The following is a 19,850-nucleotide window of genomic DNA, read 5'->3' as shown; positions in this document are numbered from 1 at the left end:
GGATATGTCTCTTTTTTTGAGATGAACCAGCTCATCCCTAGTTCTGATTCATAGATTAAATGGTTTCAAGGTCACATTTTGTTCTGACCTGTGTAGCACAGGCCATAAAATTTCACCCAGTTAGTCTGTAACGAAGCTGGTAATTTATGTTTGCCTCAGCATCTTCCAACCTTTACATAATGGTGTCTTGGTTGTTGTTTCTAAATGACTCCAGCAAGTGATCATCGAGGGTTTTCAGCTTGAATAAGTAACAAAATTGATGATAATTGTTTCCAAATGTCCTCTTGGGCTAAGCCAAGTGGTTTCAAAATTATTCACTCAACCACATGGTGATTTTGTTGGAAAAATCTGTCTTACTTGTTAACTTAACGAGAAATGAATCCTTCAGTGAGCCTTGGCTGGAAAAGGCCCATGTGCTCCTCATGTGAGCCCCAGTTAATTTCTTGTTTCACATGTGCACTTCATAGAGGTTCAAAATGGCATTTTTGCCGTGCAGGAAAGAACAGGAGTTGCACAAAATGGCTACTGTTGAAATCCCAGCTAGTGGCAGAGAGGAAAGGGAGGCAGCATGTCCGCTCTGGAGTGAAACAAGGAATTGGTTAGACTACAGTATGCAGGTATTGCAAAGCTCTAGATCAGAGAATCATAGAAGGGTTTGGATTGGAAAGGACCTTAACATCATCCAGTTCCAACTCCCTGCCATGGGCAGGGACACCTTCCACTGGAGCAGCTTGCTCCAAGCCCCTGTGTCCAGCCTGGCCTTGAACACTGCCAGGGATGGGGCATTTACCACTTCTTCAGGCAACCCATTCCAGCACCTCACCACCCTCACAGTAAAGAGCTTCTTACTTGTACCTAACCTGAACTTCCCGTGTTTAACACTGAACCCACCACCCCTTGTCCTGTCACTACAGTCCCTGATGAAGGGCTCCTCCCCAGCATCCTTATAGACCCCTCCAGGCACTGGAAGCTGCTATGAGGTCTCCACGCAGCCTTCTCTTCTCCAGGCTGAACAGCCCCAACGTTCTCAGCCTGCCTTCATATATTACCTCTTTACATCAAAATCTTTAAGATCAATGCTCAGCCAGCTGGCCAGCTATTCCATGATTAGGGATGCTTGTTTAAAGAAACAGTGGCCTGGTTCTGAAGGGATTGATCTCTCACCATCGGTGCTGGGTAGCCCTGGAGCGTTTTGGGTGGTGGTGAAGCCATCAGCTAACCATAGAGAATGATTTTCTTTCTTCACTTTAAAAGTGCTCTGGAACATGTGCGGCAGGAAATTTTCATCACCTTTTTGTTTAAGCTGCCTCCCCCGTACGTTACAATTGAATGTTAATGGTTCTATTGACATCCTGTTGTGTCTGAAGGAGGCATGTGCGATTTCCAAAGCAAACATCTGCACGTTGAGCCTGGCCCCTCTGAGAGCCGTTTTCCTGCTGCACAGAAATGTTGTCCAGCAGAGCAAGAAGTGACACATTCTGCCAAGACGGAAGAATTTCAGTCCTCTTTATGGCCGTTGAGTTTTCTCCATCCTGGACGTACGTCCTCTTAGTCAGACAATTGAAAAGTGATTTAGCTCAGTGCTTACGCGCCAGCCGGCGGAAGGGCTGACGGGCTCGGCCAAAGCCCTCATCGTTTCCACCTCTGGATGTCATTCCATGGGACTCAGGCAGCAGTGCTCTGTCCTCCTTCATGCAGGAGGAGCACCTCTGACCTGCTCTCAATGCTCATTCCAAACCAAAGTGAAGGGAAAGGAAATCTCTACCAGCTCCACGGAGAACCACGGTGGCTGCCTTGGTGGAATAGAGCAGAAGTGCTGAAGTGTTTAAAGATGCAGGGCATGAAGCAGCTCAGAATAGGTACAAACTACACACTGTAGTGAAATACACTGAACGGTCAAACTTTGGTCTATAAAAACAGTGACATTCAGTTGCTCGCCTTGGGAGCACTGGTGTTTTCACAGCTGCCAGCCACATTCATACCCTGGGGTAATGGCAGTGTTGCCATAAATACACCAGCCTTGTCCACAGCCACCAGGGAATCCTGTTGGAGACATGGAAACTTTCTTGATGCTTAGGGTAGAGGCAATAACCATCTGAACTGCCTCTCTGCATTAACAGCTGGTGAGAGGCATCCCTCAGCGGCTTGGTCTGCCTTCAAATTGATGGCTTACCCTGACTTTCCCAGAGCAGGGGTTGAGCCCCTGCTCAGGAACAGACATCTCTAGGGATGTTTAAAGTCATGCATGCAGCCAGGGATGGGATTGGCAGCTCCATCACTGAGTTTCCCCATGGCTCCTGCCTTTAAACTCTCATCCAGGATTTGATTTTGGACAAGACATTGACCTGACCCAATGTTGTATGTGCAGCCTTGGGTGTCAGATGATAGAATCGCAGCCTGGTTTGTGTTGGAAGGGACCTTAAAGCTCCTCCAGCTCCAACCCCTGCCACGGGCAGGGACCCCTTCCACTGGAGCAGCTTGCTCCAAGCCCCTGTGTCCAACCTGGCCTTGAACACTGCCAGGGATGGGGCAGCCACAGCTTCTCTGGGCACCCTGGGCCAGCGCCTCAGCACCCTCACAGGGAAGAGCTTCTGCCTAAGAGCTCATCTCAGTCTCCCCTCTGGCAGGTTCAAGCCATTCCCCTTGGCCTGTCCCTACAGGCCCCTGTCCCAAGCCCCTCTCCAGGTTTCCTGCAGCCCCTTTAGGCACTGGAGCTGCTCTAAGGTCTCCCCTTCAGGAGCCTTCTCTTCTCCAGGCTGCCCCAGCCCAGCTCTCTCAGCCTGGCTCCAGAGCAGAGCTGCTCCAGCCCTTGCAGCATCTTCATTGTATCTGCAATTGGACTGTGCTGGTTTGGGGACTTGCTCTGGGTGGGGTGTGGTATTTTGCTTGTAAAATTCAACTATTAACATCATTTGAACCTTTTAGATCCATTTGGGCCATTCCCTTTCCTAAGCATGCATATTGCTGTGTTTCTTAGGTGGGATTCATTGACTACATCGTCCATCCGCTCTGGGAGACGTGGGCTGACCTGGTGCAGCCTGATGCCCAGGACATCCTGGACACGCTGGAGGACAACAGGAACTGGTACCAGAGCATGATACCTCAGAGCCCATCTCCTCCGCTGGAGGAGCGGGGCAGGGACTGCCAGAGCCTGATGGAGAAGTTCCAGTTTGAACTGACGCTGGAGGAGGAGGACTCGGATGGACCGGAGAAGGACGGCGAGAGCATCGGCTACTTCAGCAATACAAAGACACTCAGCGTGGCCGAGCCGGGGGAAGAGGATTCACAGAGGGAGGCAAACATAGAGATTGTGACAGAAGACACATCTCCTGTGGACACATAATGTCCTGCACCCGTGTGAGTGGATTTCAAACACTTGAGGAGCATGCAGCAGTCCCACGGACTTGCCTGCAGCCTGGGTCTGAGGCCTGTGTCTAACACGGGCTGAAAGATCTCCCCAGCTACTTGAGATTGGAGTCAGGGTTAAAGATCGTGTAGTGAATGATTGCTCAGGAAATTAACAGGTGATTTACGTTGTGGTTTTAATCCTTGTCCGCTCCCAGCACCCTGCTGTCGTGGAGCTGGCTCGGGTCGTGACTGAAGAGTAAATGACACACAACTGAGAGATTTTATACTGTTAGCTTTGGAATTTATACCAGTTAGACTGATAGAAACTACTGATTAATAACTCTCCATATAAAAGCTGTCCACCTGACCACCTGTCTGCAGACCTGTGTGCCTTCTTTGTAAACACTTTCATGTCTTTTCAAGAGTCTCTTAACGAAATACACGGAGTTTAGTATCAAAAGCGACACAAAAGTGTTTCAGAATTGACGGATTCCTTTTCGATTCTTCCTGTTACAAGAAGCAGTCTTCCTTTTTTTCATGGCAATACCTGTCACTTTATTGCAGTTCATCACTTTTACAGACTAAACAGAAGGGAAAACCCTCTCTCTTTTGCATTGCTGCACCTTTAATCTTCCTCTTGCTACCCCAGGCGACCCATTTACAGTCACTTCATGCACCATCTCCGTTCGCTTGCTAGGAATAACAGTGGGTTTTCCTCCGCGGGGTGTTCTTCTCTGTCGTGAGCAGGACAGAGGGTAGTTGGTTGCCGTACCCCTACAAGCAGCGATGAGGCAGCGACACGAGGTGACGTGACGCGCCTTCCCCCTCGGCAGCTCCTCGGCTCAGTGGAATTTGCACGCTCGGATCTTCGTGTTTCCTCCCCTCCACGTCTCCTAGGTTTAGGTCCACCGTCGTCCTCCTGCACTGCCTTGAGCTCTAACACCTCCATTACTGTTTATAACAGTGTATTTATTACGTAATGTATATACTGTAATGTTTTGTAAGTTATTAATTTATATATGAACTGGCATCGCCTCTCGGCGGCGATGTTCAAGGGGTAGAAAACTCGAACAAGAGTTGCCTTTTTTCCCTCCCCCTCTCCCTTCTAACCTTTTATATTGCATAAAATCCACGAACCTGAACATAGCTGAAGAGACAGACGCAACCCAGGGAGGGCGTTCGGGTGGCAGCCGCCTGTGGGGGGTTCATCTTCACAGACCCAGACCCCATGGCAATGAATGGGAACGCTGGAAAAAACCTGGAGAAAGGAACCTAAGCAAAGAAACCCCCCCAACGGGGCTGGCTTTTAAACGTCCCCTTCCGCCTTCTGAACAACCCAATGTGAATTTTGATGCCACAAAACCCGATGTGAACTGATGTAATAATTGTGCTGTGAAACTTCTTCTGACAAAGCTTGTCCGGCAGTCGTGAGCCGTGTCAAATCTCAGTTTGTAAAATAATGTTTCAAGCTTTTGGTCCAACTTGTGACTAACTAGTTAATGAAAATAGCACAGTTGTGCATGATCAATGGGTTTGTATGTCTGTTGAACACTGCATTGTTCCAGGTGGTTATTTTATTGTCCCCCCCCCCAGGTTTCACACAATGTATGTTATAGTATTATATATTGTGTTCAGATGCATTCTTAAAAGAGATTTTTATATGAAGTGAATAAATGAAAGCATGACCCTGCCCTGTGGCTGCTGCTTTCTTTAACAGGTCGGTGTGGGCAAGCGACGGCGGCTGCTCCCCGGCTGCTGGCACCGGTAACACCAAACCCTCCCATGGCCAAACCCCAGCAGAGACAAAGGGGAAGAGACGTGTTCCTGCAGGCAGAGGGCACGGCCACCCTCTCCTCGTGGAGACCTTCTCCTTCCTGAGCGGGGCCGTGCCGGTGGCAGCGGCGACAGGAAGGCGGATGCAGACAGGAAGGCGATGGCCGCAGCGCAGCCTGCGCCCGGTGCGAGGCGGCTCCATGGCTCGGGGATGCTTTCATGTCCCGGCCTGACCCAAAGCAACGGGATTTCCAGTCAAAAACATCCTGCTGGTGGCGGGGGGGAAATGAGGGGATGGGGGGGACCAGGGACTCCCACTTGGCTGCCTTTGCTGCGGGTGATGCTGAGGAGCTGGCGGTACCTGGAGGAGACCCAGCACTCCCTGGCTCCAGAGAAGCCGTGTGGAAGTGCAGATCCCCCATCCGATGCCCATCTTCTCACCCAGCACTTCATGGGGGACACCTCCACGCCAACACCTCTCATCCGGGTGGAAGGGAGCTGCAGCCTCAGCAGCCGATGGTAACCCTGGGAGTGGGGCTGCAGCCTCCCGGGGTGCTTCTCTCAGCACCTTGGCATGGGTTTGAGGTGCAGACTTCATGGTGGTGCCGATACCGAATCGTCCTCCATGACTTCATCCCTGAGCATCGTTTCCATTCGCCTTCGCTGCAGCCAGCGCCGTGCTCATGGCTCCCGGGGATGTGCAGAGCTGGGACACGGGGTCATTGGAGTGGAAGAACATTGGCAGCTCTGGGTGGAGAAGGCAGCAAAGAGCAGGAGCTGCAGGTGAACCACCAACCCCAGGGGCACCCGCGATGTCACTGAGACATGGGGTGCCCGGGTGTGGGGCTGACGCAGCACAGGGTGCACCGGTCCCCCCCTCCATCAGCCTTCTCTTGCTTTATTTCTTTCCCTTCCAGTGACCTCGTTCTGCCAGGCCAGTTCATCACAAGCACATGCAAACACTGTGCTCTTGCTCTGGCACTGAAATAACAGCGCCTTTCACTTCTTCTTGCAGCAGCAGAGAAACACTCTGGTGGCAGCTATGCTGCAAAGCTAACCCAAATCCCTCCTGTTTTCCTCCCATTTTTGGGGTGGGAAATCCCAGTTCGGGAGCGGGGCAGCTTGCTGGTGCTTTTCGTCCTTTTCTCAGGGAACGAGGACACCTCTTGGATCTGCTTTGTCATCCTCCCATCCAAAACCTGCTGGCCCTGACCTCCCCATGGGGTTTGCATGGTTTCCTTCAGCACCAGGGTCCGCAGAGAGGCAGTGATGCAGTGTTGTGCTTCCTCCTTGCTTGATGCAGCAAGATGGTGCGTCCTGCTCCCGTTTCCCAGTGGTCTCCCCATTCCCAGCAGCTGTGGCTGCACCCAGAGGGGCTGGAATGGCCACGGCTCAGGTCCTGGAGGGGAAAACAGGATGAAAAGGAAAACCTGCAGGCAAACAGGGTGCAGAAAGCGCGTCCTTCCAGAGAAGGGGTGGCCCCCAGGTACAAGCGAGGTGTGCATCCAGCTGTGCATCCGCTGTGTGCCTCCAGCTGTGCAACCGCAGCATGCAACTGGGGAGTGCGCAGGGCTGTGCAGTGCAGGTGCGCAGCAGGGGCTGTGCCGTGTGCAGGGTGGACGGTGCAGGACCCAGCCTCGGGGACACAGGATAAGGACCCACAGGCTGTCCCCTCCTTGCTGCCAGTGTTATTGATGGATGTCCCCAACACCCCCACTGCAGCAGTGCCCAAGCGGCCGCGTCCTCAAGGATTTAACTTCCCGCTGGGGTTTCAGAGGGGATTTCCACCAGCCGTAGCCCCCCATGGCGTCAGTCCTGGGGTGAGCCGCTGCTCGCTGTGCCGGAGCAGAGCCAGCCCTTCCCAGCTGCCCGGGGAAGGGTCCCACAGAGCCCCCAGCACTGCCAGGAAACTCCTGCCCCTGAGGTCGGTGTCGTTCATAGAAACCATGGTGCAAAGAAAGGAAAGGACAGACCCGCTCTGCTGGGTTCCCATGGTGCTCTCCTGGGTGTGGGGGTGCTTTCCCATGTGTTTTTTCCCTCCTGGTCCATAGGAGTGAGGGAGGAGCGCAGGCATTCCAACCTGCCGCCTACTGCAGAGATGCATGCCAGCAGCAGCAAGCGGTGCTGGTCCCTGCCATGGCTTCTGCTCATGCTTTGGCCCCACCAAGGCTGCCTCGGTGTCAATCATGCTGGCATGGGGGATGCCCCATGTGCCTGGGCACACCATGGTGCACAGTGCTGTTTCCCTCAGTATGCCAGCCAGCAGGATGGAGTGTTTTGTGTTTCCCAAGGTATAATCACAGAATTATAAATAATAAATTAACAAATATAAATATAATATAATAATTAAAAGTAAATAAATAATAAATTATAAATAATATATTAATAAATCCACAGCCTGGTCTGTATTGGAAGGGACCTTAAAGCTCCTCCAGCTCCAACCCCTGCCACGGGCAGGGACCCCTTCCACTGGAGCAGCTTGCTCCAAGCCCCTGTGTCCAACCTGGCCTTGAACACTGCCAGGATGGGGCAGCCACAGCTTCTCTGGGCACCCTGGGCCAGCGCCTCAGCACCCTCACAGGGAAGAGCTTCTGCCTAAGAGCTCATCTCAGTCTCCCCTCGGGCAGGTTCAAGCCATTCCCCTTGGCCTGTCCCTACAGGCCCTTGTCCCAAGCCCCTCTCCAGGTTTCCTGCAGCCCCTTTAGGCACTGGAGCTGCTCTCAGGTCTCCCCTTCAGGAGCCTTCTCTTCTCCAGGCTGCCCCAGCCCAGCTCTCTCAGCCTGGCTCCAGAGCAGAGCTGCTCCAGCCCTCGCAGCATCCCCATGGCCTCCTCTGCCCTCGCTCCAGCAGCTCCACGTCCCTCTTGTGCTGCTGCCCCAGAGCTGGATCAGGGCTGCAGGGGGGGTCTCCCCAGAGCACAGCAGAGGGGCAGGATCCCCTCCCTGAGCTGCTGCTCACGCTCTGGGGGTGCAGCCCAGCACATGGGGGGGTTCTGGGCTCAAGCGCTCACTGAAGCTGGGTCATGGGGAGCTTCTCATCAACCAACACCCCAAGTCTTCCTCTGGGCTGCTCCATCCAGTCTCCCCCAGCCTTTAGCTGTGCTTGGCAGGGACTGCATTGAGATTGATAATGCAGCCCTAAGGATTTGCCAGCCGAGGAGGTGTAGGTGCCATCAGTTTAGAGTTCACTTCAAAGTCCTACAGATGAAAACAGAGACATGAGAATCCGTCACACCGACAGCTTTGGAGTCAAAAACAGGAAGGAGCTGGGGGCTGGCGCCCGAAGCACTGATGTTATCGAGGCTGCGGCGCTGGAACCCAGCCCGAGGGCTCACGGCACCGGTGGCCTCGGTGCGAAGGGGAGGTGGGTCTGGCAGCGGGGAATCCGGCTGGATCCCAGGAAGGACAGGGAATGTGGTGCAGCTGATGCAATTTAAGATGCCTGTAAGTGTTTTAGATCTTCCAAATGTGACACGGGGTCCCTGAGGGCTCCCTGTCCCTGAGGACTCCCAGTCCCCAACAGGAGCAGCCTGGGGACATCCTCATCCCCCCGGCAGGCTGCTCACCGCAGAGAGATTGCTGCAATTAAATGTGTATATATATATATATGCATATGCATATAAACATATCTATATACTGCAGGAGGCATTTTACCTGCAGGAGAGGGTCACTGCTGGCAGCAGGTCCTGCTGTGGGTGCCCTCCTTGTCCCTGTCCCCTGCCTGTGCACGGCTGCAGCGCATCTGCACAGCTCCCATCCTGCTCGCGCACGGTGCCCGCACAGCCGCAGAGCTCCATCTGCCGAGGCCCGGCACCGCTGCACATCGCAGCGCGCACTGCGGGGCGCTGCACGGCCAGGATGTGCGCTGCAGGGACACACAGCCCGGGTCCGGCACAGCTGGAGCCACGGGCAGCTGGAGCGGGTCATGGCGGGGCGATAAACAGCTGGAGGCATGCCCAGCTGCGGTCCCCACAGCCAGGGCCGTGCACAGCTGGAGCAGCGCACAGCTGGAGCCATGTGCTGATGGAGGGGTGCATGGCTGGGGTGCCTGTGTGGCTGGAGCAGCTCATAGGTGGACCCTGAACACAGCTGGAGACTGAGCACATCTGGATTCCCGCACATCTGGAGGCAGTAACTCTAGGCCTGCTTTGGGTTACCCTCACCTTTGAGAATCTCTCTGCCTTTCCTGCCCCATCACACCGGTATTTCCCAGCACAACCCCCTCTTCCTTCCCCCTGCTCCAACCTGCTCTTGCACTGCTCCTTGCTGTCCCGCAGGAGCTCACAGCTCCACATTCCCTGCGCCGATGTGCAAATGCAGCTGGTGGGATCCAAACCCACCTGCCTGACCCAGTGCCCAGCCACGGCCACACATCTTTGCCTCTCACCGTCTGTCCCTCCCCTCTAACACACCCCTTCAGCTCTTAATATATAGGTCTTGAAGAAAACTCTTTCATTATAAGGGAGGGATAAATGTTTCCTCCCCGGCCATGTGGGCCACGCTGCTAGTGGCTGGAGAATGCAAACACATCAAGGTGTTTATGGGTGCTCAGCCAAACGTGAGGTTGCCACCACATCAAAGGTGGGGAGTCACAAGGCTTGAGGTCACACAGAGCAGCAGCAGTAACGCTGTGTTTGATGTGCATTAGCCTTGACCCAGGCTGGCCACCACCTCTGCACACAGCATTGCCACCACCCAGCCTGCAGCAGAGGTCGGGGAACACCCTCTGAAGGTGAAGGAGACAACAGGACCGTGCCCTTTGCAGGGGTTAAGGAACATCTCCTTGGGGCTTTGGAAACTGGTGAGGGCAAAACTTCCCCTCCTGCCTGCGCAGGGCACTGTGGATCTTTAACAGCACCCCCTGACCCAGGGATACCCGGGCACCGCAGACCCCACGGTGGGCATCTCCCTGTGCAGCACCCACAGGAGCACCCTGACACCTGAGCAGCAGCTGCTGCAGCAAACACAGGCTGGGTGGAGAAGATGGACATGGAGCTGCTGCGAGGGCTGGAGCAGCTCTGCTCTGGAGCCAGGCTGAGAGAGCTGGGCTGGGGCAGCCTGGAGAAGAGAAGGCTCCTGAAGGGGAGACCTGAGAGCAGCTCCAGTGCCTAAAGGGGCTGCAGGAAAGCTGGAGAGGGGCTTGGGACAAGGGCCTGTAGGGACAGGCCAAGGGGAATGGCTTGAACCTGCCAGAGGGGAGACTGAGCTGAGCTCTTAGGCAGAAGCTCTTCCCTGTGAGGGTGCTGAGGCGCTGGCACAGGGTGCCCAGAGAAGCTGTGGCTGCCCCATCCCTGGCAGTGTTCAAGGCCAGGTTGGACACAGGGGCTTGGAGCAAGCTGCTCTAGTGGAAGGGGTCCCTGCCCGTGGCAGGGGTTGGAGCTGGAGGAGCTTTAAGGTCCCTTCCAACACAAACCATTCCTTGGTTCTCTGAGAATCTATGCAAACCCTCGCAGCACCCCCAAAGCGCGCTGTCAGTGCTGGGGGAGCAGAAGTTGGGGGTTTTGCAGCAGAACAGTTGTTCAGAACATTTTCACCATGAAAACAACACAGTTTTTCTTATTTTCCTTATTCTCAGCTGAGTTATTTGGGCCGAAACCTCCACCTCACCCCCAAAAACCTGCCTGAGGTGGGAGCTGCCTGGAGCAGGAGCACCCAGTGCATCTCGGGCTCCCTTCAGTGTGATTTGCTGTGGATCATCGGTAATCCCAGCCTCATTCTTTGATATCTTTTCCCCTTGCTCATAAATACCCTCATTAAGTTAATGCTTAAACTATGGGGAAGAGGGGAACAACACAGGAGCTCGGAGCTGCTTTAATGGCTCTCATGTCTAAGGAGGGAGCAGTGTCCAAAGCAGAAGGAGTTTCTTTGCAATGCCCACAGCTGGCACTGGTTTGTGCATTTCATCTTCCATTTGAAAGCTGATGCTGCTCCCCCCCCTCCCTGTGTGCTGCTGAGCTCCTTCCCACCCTCAGGGTGCAGCATTTCAAATCAAATCAATGTCTGTTTGGGTGGAATTCGATGCAATGGCACTTCTGGGGCTTCCCCGTGCATGCCCAGAGGCTGGATTTGGGGTCCCCCTTCCCTGTGCCTGATGGGGATGCTGGATGCAGTATGGGGCTGCTGGGGGCCAGGGCACAGTGCTGACCCCTGACCCGTGCTAGGAGGCACATGGACAGGGACGTTCCCATTCTGAAATGGTGATGTCCTCAGTGATCACATCCAAAATGGGCTTAGTAATGCTGAGATGTGGGGTGTGAAGTGGGGCTGCTGGCTGCAAACCCCCAGCTGTGGGGTGCATGAGTTCTTCAGTGTTCCCAAATGCCTTCTTCATAGAATCGCAGCCTGGTTTGTGTTGGAAGGGACCTTAAAGCTCATCCAGCTCCAACCCCTGCCACGGGCAGGGACCCCTTCCACTGGAGCAGCTTGCTCCAAGCCCCTGTGTCCAACCTGGCCTTGAACACTGCCAGGGATGGGGCAGCCACAGCTTCTCTGGGCACCCTGGGCCAGCGCCTCAGCACCCTCACAGGGAAGAGCTTCTGCCTAAGAGCTCATCTCAGTCTCCCCTCTGGCAGGTTAAAGCCATTCCCCTTGGCCTGGCCCTACAGGCCCTTGTGCAAAGCCCCTCTCCCCAGCAAAAAAACCCAAACCAAAACAGTGTTCCCTCTTCCATCTCTTTGCTGGACACATGTGTGATTGGTCCCTTTGATACCCAGGAGCAGTGACCACCTGGGCGTATGGGGGGCTGCAGAGGTGCTGGGTTTGGAGCTCAGAGCACCCCTGGACCGCATCCAGCTGCTCCTCATCCCATTGGGTGTGAGCTGAGCCGCTGGGGCAGGTGCTCACCCTGATTACCCGGCTGTGGGTGGGAGCCAGGAGGAGCTCCTGGCGCTGGGAGGAGGCTGCTCGGAGGAGGAAGAGGAGGGCAGAGCAGAGGAAGGTGCATTGTGGCGCGGTGCTGCCCGTGGTGGCCCTCCCGGCGCGGCGGAGGTGGGTTCTGGTTGCTGCTGCTCGACGTGCGGTGGCCCGGGGCAGGATTCCCGGCGGGAGCAGGGTGTGCGCGGGGCTCCCATCGTGCCCTTACGCCCCAGGGTGTAGCCTCATTACCTCTGCTTACATGATAGTTACTAAACACGGCAGAGCTGGCTCCGGCAGCGGTAAATCACCCCTTGAGTGCTCACGTTGTGGCTCTGCGCTGCCAGCACCTCCCTGCCACGGCGGAGGGGCCCTGCTCGCCATAATGTGAGTCTTGGGGGTCACTGAGTGAGCTTCCTGGTGCTGGTCCGTGGGTGCTTGGTCCTCTTCGTGTCCCACGTCCTGCTCAGGCCTGGGGATGGAGGTGGTTGGTCCCATGAGGGGCTTTCAGGGGAACCACTGCCTGTTTCCAGCCTGGTTGTGATTATAGGGCTGGGATTATAGGGGTTGCTCACACCAAGGAAGGTTTGGGGTCCTGTGGGATGCTGCTGGGCTGGTTCTGGGCAGGGGCTGAGTGCTTTGGGGGGTGTTTGACAGGGTGCAGAGCACTTGGCAGAGGCATCTTGGGGCCAGCGTGGTTGTGTCTCCCTGAGGCTGTTTCCTTATGTGCCAGTGGGTGAAGGCAAGAGGCAGCTGAAGGGCAGGAAAGGGGTAGGGTGCAGCGTGTGCCTGTGCTCTGCTCCTGGTGCTTCCCCAGTGAGCTGCTTCCACGCTGAGGTTGTGCCCTCCCCTCTAATCCAGAGGACAGCCCGGTGCACTGAGTATCCCTTTAAACGCAGGACAAGCACGTTTTCCCTGGCGCTGTTGGGAAAGCAGGCACCCGTCCGGCTCTCCACCCTGGCCATGTCCCATGGGAGAGGGCTCTCTCCCAGGGACCTGGCTCATCCCGCATCCCTTGTGTCAGTCCTCGGAGCAGCTCAGTGAGATGGAAAGGGCTCGGTGGCTCTTTGTGCGTGGGAAAACCAGGGATGAATAGAGCAGGAAACTAATAGAGCAGAAGGTAACGGGCTGTATTCTGGAGCGAGGAGCAGCTGCGGCCTGAAAGGGGCCCTGTGCCCGGGATGCGCAGGGATGCAGGTGGGAGATGCTCCTCTGCTTTAGTCCCTGCTGCTCCCACCCTGAAGGATGCTGATGGGCTCCTGTGCTCAGGGTCAAGGGATGAGCTGGGGGCTCATTCCTGTGGTCTCCTGGGGCTGGTCCAGCCCTGCTCCTGCCGTGGGACTCAATGCATATGTGATGGCTGTGCAAAGCACGATGTGGGGTGATCTTAAGGTTCTTTCCAACCCTAACTGTCCTATGATTCTATGGTCCAGCCCGGCAGCATCCCAAGGTGCAGCATGTTTAGGTTCAGCTCCACAGTCCGCAGCGTTCCTGAGAAGCTTGTGTAAGGGTGTTTGGTGCTGGGGATGTGGCTGATGGGCCGATCTGGCTCCATGCAGGAGAGCTGGGTGAGATGCTCCCGGCTGAGCCCTGCATCTCCCAGACCCCTTCCTTGGTCAGGAGAAGCCTTTTGAGCAACGAATCTTGTAAATATGTCACTTTACCAGAGCCCAGATGGCAGCCTATGCAAGGCTTGTCTCCAGCTGTCCTATGGCAGAACAACACCATCAATGTTCACAGTGAGTCCCGCATCCCAGGATTTAAAACCTCCAGTGTCCTGCATGGAATAACCCGATTTTCTAGAGGCAATTAGCTGAACTCTGTTGGAAAGTCTATTTTACAGTGATGGGGAGGAACCCCCAGTGCTGTGTGGTGATGGGAGCAATCAGTAACGAGGCTGCTGGGGGTCTGGCCTCCTCCACTGCGTTCCCGCCAGCACCAGATGAAGAATGAGCTTATTTTAGTGAAGTTATGGTTTAGCAAAGGGGCTGTGGAGCCACAGACGTGGATGTAAACAAGGCACCGGCTGCCCATTACTGCTGCTAATGCTGCGGGATTTGCCAGGGCCAGATCCTGCGCACGGATGAGGGATTGGGGCTTTATATAGCAAATCCCTGTCCATGCTGCATCCCGCGGGCACCCTGTCCTGGCCAGGGCCGAGCCGGGCTCCTCTGGGTGCCTGTCACATGTACCTCAAGCATGACTCTGCTGGGATGTGAGTAATGTGCTCAGTGACTCACTTTCTGCCTTTCATTTTGTTAATGCCATCAACTCGTCTGTTGATGTTTGCTGCAGCCTTCGAGCGCGTATCCTTCAGGAGCTGCCTGAGATTGCCAGTGCTTTAGCTGGGAAATGGCCGTGTGTCAGCCGGTGCAGTTGGAAATCATATAGAAATCCACAAGTAGCAATTTTTGCCTCGGAATGAATGGGCTCGTTGGCACGCTGCCCTGCTGGGGTACCAGTAACAAGGCTTTCCCTGTGCCTCCCGGCTATGAGAAGGGCCAGTGCAGGGAGCAGGTTCATGGTGTCATAGAATCCCAGCCTGGTTTGTGTTAGAAGGGACCTTAAAGCTCACCCAGCTCCAACCCCTGCCACAGGCAGGGACCCCTTCCACTGGAGCAGCTTGCTCCAAGCTCCTGTGTCCAGCCTGGCCTTGAACACTGCCAGGGATGGGGCAGCCACAGCTTCTCTGGGCACCCTGGGCCAGCGCCTCAGCACCCTCACAGGGAAGAGCTTCTGCCTAAGAGCTCATCTCAGTCTCCCCTCTGGCAGGTTCAAGCCATTCCCCTTGGCCTGTCCCTACAGGCCCTTGTCCCAAGCCCCTCTCCAGCTTTCCTGCAGCCCCTTTAGGCACTGGAGCTGCTCTAAGGTCTCCCCTTCAGGAGCCTTCTCTTCTCCAGGCTGCCCCAGCCCAGCTCTCTCAGCCTGGCTCCAGGGCAGAGCTGCTCCAGCCCTCGCAGCATCTCCATGGCCTCCTCTGCACTCGCTCCAACAGCTCCACGTCCCTCTGGTGTTGGGGGCCCCAGGTTAGCACAGGGTTAATTTTACCCTCAGGAAGATGAGTTTCGCTCTTGCCACATGGCAGGAATTACTTCATAGGGTCAAGACATCCCACGGAGCTGAGCAAGCTGGAGCCGTGCTGGGATTAGCAATGATCCAGGGGTCCCCACCTGTGCGGACGCAGGGTATGGGGCACAGTGTGGAGGATGCTGTGAAATGGAGGAGTTTGGTGACAACAACTGATTTACCCATTGCCCAGCTTGGGAAGGTGTTTGCAGGGAAGTTACAGCTCTTCCTGCTTGGTTAAGAAGGATAAACCTGGCTGAGGAGTGTCACGGGAAGCAGCGTCACTGGGATGCGGGATGGCTGCAGCAGAGCTGTGATAAGAATAGGTGTTAATTTGGTGTGTCCAGAGGGATTTGGACATGGTGTGTGCGTGCCATCACCCGGGCATCCTGTCACTGTGCCAGCCTCTCTCCTTGGGTTGTTCTAGGGGGTGGTGGGGGAGGCAATGGAGCCATGCTGATCTCATTGTGCTCACCCTGGGATTACAGAGGGATTTTCCACAGGCTCCAGCACCATCCCACGGCCCTGTGCCCGTGCAGAAGGTGCTGGGAGTTGGGACAGGTCACGGGGGCTCCTGCTGGGATTAACCCACCATCTGTTAAATAATCCCAGCCCATGGGGGCATCTCAGTGCTGTGATGGGTGAGGGCTGCGACTGGGGACACTTTGGGTTGGGACACTCAAGGCTGGAGGCTCTGATGTGGGACTGAGTCTCGTTTCCCCAGTGGTGCATCCAGACCCTCGGAGGTGCTCAGATTTGGGAGTGTGTTAGTGGGGGGAAATGAGATTTATTTGTTTAATGGGGGAAAATGAGTTGATTTGTTTGGTTTGGGTTTATTTTTCTTTTTAATGGAGGAAAGACAGGTATTTTTAATGGGGAAAGATGGTTTTTGTTTTTTTTTTAATGAGAAAAACGGTAGGATTTTAAATGGGGGGAAAAAGGTTTATTTTCTTTAAATGGGAAAATGATGTGGGTTTTGCTTTCCCTGCTTGTGAGCAGAGTGAGGTCCTGAGAAACGTGCGTGGTTGCCTTGAATGGTCCTAAACATGGTGATGCAGGGTGAGAGGTGGAGGCTGAGCTTCCATCAGGCAGAAGGTCACACAGAAAAGCTGCATTTGCAAATGCTGGAACAGGCTGGTTTCAGCTCATCCAGTTCCAACCCCTGCCACGGGCAGGGACCCCTTCCACTGGAGCAGCTTGCTCCAAGCCCCTGTGTCCAACCTGGCCTTGAACACTGCCAGGGATGGGGCAGCCACAGCTTCTCTGGGCACCCTGGGCCAGCGCCTCAGCACCCTCACAGGGAAGAGCTTCTGCCTAAGAGCTCATCTCAGTCTCCCCTCGGGCAGGTGAAAGCCATTCCCCTTGGCCTTTCCCTACAGGCCCTTGTCCCAAGCCCCTCTCCAGGTTTCCTGCAGCCCCTTCAGGCACTGGGGCTGCTCTAAGGTCTCCCCTTAAGGACCTTTCTCTTCTCCAGGGGTGTCTGAACTTTCCGAGCTGTTTAAACCCCGTTTTGCCAGGGCCAGATTTGTACCTCACTTATTTACTGGGGTAATCCTGGTGGTGTCCCACATAACCCCTGTGTTGGAACTCCCTGTCACCCCCAGCCCTTGTAAGCAGCTCTGAGAGATGCTTGCCAAGCCAGTGAGGGTCCCACACTGCATTAGGGGCCGGCTGAGGCTCAGCTCTGTGCTGAGGGGAGCTGGAAGCTGTGGCTGACAGAGAAATAGGGGATGTGTCACTTGGCTGGGACAGGCTCTGATGGCATCTCCTGGGGGATGGCACCGGCTGCTGCTGCCCCTGGTGATGGGAAATGGGGGGTCCCCAGGCTGAGCCGGGCCTCAGCTTTTGCACCCCCTCTCCCTCCGCAGCCTCTTTTGTTCCCCGCTCCGGCGGCGCTGGGGCCGCTCTTCCCATGGCATCGCTTCCCAGGCGCTGTCGGAAAGCAATCCCGGGAGAAATTTCTCCCGCATCATCCTTTCGGGGCTAATTGCAGGCGATGTGACGTCAGCCCGATGCGTTTCTCTCTTGAATGGCTGCGGGAGCAGGGCCCGGAGCTCGCGGATGTGCGCCCGGAGCGAGCTCCGCTGCCCCATCCAGCCTGGATTTATCTCTTTCCCCCCTCGTTTCCAGCCCGTCTCCCTAATCTGACAGCGCCTGGTAATTAATCTGGCTCCCCCAGCCGCTGCAATAGGATTAGAGGGAGGGGAAGTGCGTCACGAGGTACGAAGAGGGGTTATGCTTTTGGTGAAAGTGGAAAGGAAGGGGGGGAAAGGGGGAAAAAATGGGAAATAGGTTGGTGTGTTCCCGGGGGGGGTGTCGGGAGCGAGCGCGCATGTGAGGAGGTGCGGGGCGGGAGGGACTGGCTGCGCCGGAGCCCGGCTCGTCCTCCCTTTCTCTCAGCATCCTCCGGTGCTCCTGGAGGTGATACAGGCACAGCAGCATCCATGGCCTGCCCTTAGCCTCAGCGCTCGGGTTTTTCCCCTCCTCGTTATCCCGACAGCTGAGCGGGATCGGAGGCGTTTGGTGGAAGGGCTCCCGTTCAGCATCTGGTAACTGGGATCGTATTCTCCTGTATTTTTTCAGGCTCCTTGGAAATTGAGGAATGCAATTCTGCCACCATGATGGAAGGTAGGTGATGATCTGAGCATGTCTTTCGGGATCACTGGAGTTTTCAAAGCCGTGGGGGAAGGAGGATGCGCTGAACCTGCGCGTGTGAATCCTTTTCCTATCGAAACCCCCTAAAATAATGATAATAATAATGGTAATAAAATGAAATCCTCCCCTCCCCCTAATCGCAGTCGAACCGAAGCACCCTGCCCACTGCCGGCAAGCTGGCGGATGGTGATATAATATCAAGCCCATCAGATTATTTGCAGTTCCCTCCCCAGCCCTGTGTAGGCAGCTCGGGGTAGGCAAACACCCGGTTATCCATCAGAGCTGCCAGTTCCAGGCAGCAGCCTGGGAAGGGAGATGAGCCCCAACCTGGATGGGTTGGTTGGAATTAGGATCCTTTAGGCGTTATTTTATCCTCTGCTTGGAAACCCACTTTTTCCACCTGCTGTGATGCACAGAGGGTGAATTTAAGCATTAGCTGTACGCACAGACCAGGGCTGTGAAGCCTGGCGATGCTCGGTGGGATTCGGTGGCTTTACACTGCATGGAGGAGCATCTTTCCAGCAGCAAACAAGGATATTTGAACTTGGGGTCATTTTTGCCATGTTGTGTCACTGGTTTGAAGGTGCAGGCTCTGGTGGGGGGCGCGTTGGATTGTGGCTTATTGGAATAAAAAGGAAATGAGAAGGAAATACGGGCTCCGAGCAGAAGAGTGTTGTGAGACTGTGTCTGATGGTGTGTGGGAAAAGCCTCTGGGCGTTAGAGAGATTTTAACCTATGTCATTTGTCTCGACTGTATGTAAAGCTCTTTTTAATTCTATTTCATTTTTGAATGCCTGCTGGAGTCAGATGCAGGGAAAGGAAGACTTTAATTTGTATTTTGAGCAGAATGGATACTTCACGGAATATATTTCTCTTTTATTTCTGATAAATAAAAATGATCTATTGGAGAGACCCAAGGATGTCAAAATATCCCCTTGGATTTGTATTTCCTGGCCCATTGGCTGAGGCAGCAGGGCCCAGCCTGGGGAGGGCTGCATGGAGCCGCATCCAGCCCGGTGCTCGCGGCGCTGCCAGCATGCTAACCGGCATTCCCGGCCTTCCCGAGATGACAGGCAGAAATTGGGCTTCCTCCTGGTGTGTCCCTGCAAATCGTGCTCTGCCACCCGCTCCACATTAACCTAGGAAGGCATCAAGATGGGTGTAATCAAGACTTATTGACTTGAGTTATTTGCCTAACCTTGGGAATTGGGGTGCTGTAATGGCCATGTGTGAGCACACAGGAATTGTTCCCTGCTATTTTGTCTGTGTCTTGGCATTAAGCAAATGAGTGGTGTTGCTCTTTGATGGGAGGAAATGCCTCATGTCAGCGTCTCCTTTAACACCGATGGTAGTCACGATCAAAAGAGACTTTCATTTTAAGCCATGACATCGAACCCATTACACCGTGCTGACATACATGACTGGGAACCAGGCACCCAGGCCATGTAGGAACAGGTCATTTTGGAGAAGATATCATTAATAACATGGTTTCTCTCAAAAGTGCCTACGTTTGTGGAGGAATTCATGTGGATAAATTGAAGTTGGCCTGCTGCAGTTCTCAGTTTGTGTTATTTAGCTAGCTTAGAGGCTGGATGGGGGGAAGACAGTTGGGTGTTTGGGGTCTTTTGGGGGTTTTTGTGTGTTTTTGGAGGGGGTTTGGTGTGGTTTGTTTTCCTTTGAGGATTTCTGCCTTGCTTGGGAAATGCCCATGGGTTGCTCCTGTGCAGGAGCCTTGGCCACCATGGCCAAGGCACTGGGGATGTTGGCCAGGTCTGGGGCAGCCAGTTCATTGGTCTATCATGAACGTGGAATCACCTTTTATGAACCAGGTATTAAGAAAGATAATTGTTCTGGGTAGCTTTTACCTATTATTTCCAAAATTTCCCCATTATCTGCAACTGATGAGGCTGCGTAACACATTGCTCCCCAGCTATCCAATGGTACAGGAACCTAGAATGATAGCAAGAAAATGAGAAGAAATAATTACTGCTTTTGATGAGCTTTTAACCGGTTGGAAACTGGTTCTATTTGTGGGAGAGTGAGACTTTTCTGAGCGATGTCCAACTGGAACACTGACACCTTGATGAGGTGTTCATTTATGTCTTTATTTTAAGATAAGGATGCTTTTGAATGCACTTAGCTTGATTTCATCTGAAA

At 54.5% G+C, this 19,850-nt stretch overlaps 2 protein-coding genes across 4 annotated transcripts in view; both read left to right on the top strand.

The window, feature by feature from the left end:
- The window catches only part of PDE4B (phosphodiesterase 4B), a gene marked incomplete at its 5' end in the record, with an annotated part of 194,740 nt that extends 189,702 nt beyond the window's left edge, over positions 1–5,038 (top strand). For all 3 annotated transcript variants that reach the window (XM_080623584.1, XM_080623583.1, XM_080623585.1), the window contains one exon: positions 2,978–5,038. In XM_080623584.1, coding sequence (XP_080479710.1) covers positions 2,978–3,343 — 366 coding nt within the window. In that variant the 3' untranslated portion in view covers positions 3,344–5,038. The remainder of the gene's footprint in view (positions 1–2,977) is intronic.
- A 7,196-nt stretch (positions 5,039–12,234) lies between these two features.
- Positions 12,235–19,850, top strand: part of SGIP1 (SH3GL interacting endocytic adaptor 1) — a gene marked incomplete at both ends in the record, with an annotated part of 54,302 nt that continues 46,686 nt past the window's right edge. The window contains 3 exons of the mRNA XM_080623232.1: positions 12,235–12,359; positions 17,032–17,195; positions 17,622–17,666. Coding sequence (XP_080479358.1) covers positions 12,235–12,359; positions 17,032–17,195; positions 17,622–17,666 — 334 coding nt within the window. The remainder of the gene's footprint in view (positions 12,360–17,031; positions 17,196–17,621; positions 17,667–19,850) is intronic.

The sequence above is a fragment of the Psittacula echo genome (assembly GCF_963264785.1).
Source record: "Psittacula echo genome assembly, chromosome: 7".
Classification (NCBI taxonomy): domain Eukaryota; kingdom Metazoa; phylum Chordata; class Aves; order Psittaciformes; family Psittacidae; genus Psittacula; species Psittacula echo.
Note: the sequence above shows the minus strand (reverse complement) of the source record. Positions and strands in the feature narration are given on the sequence as shown.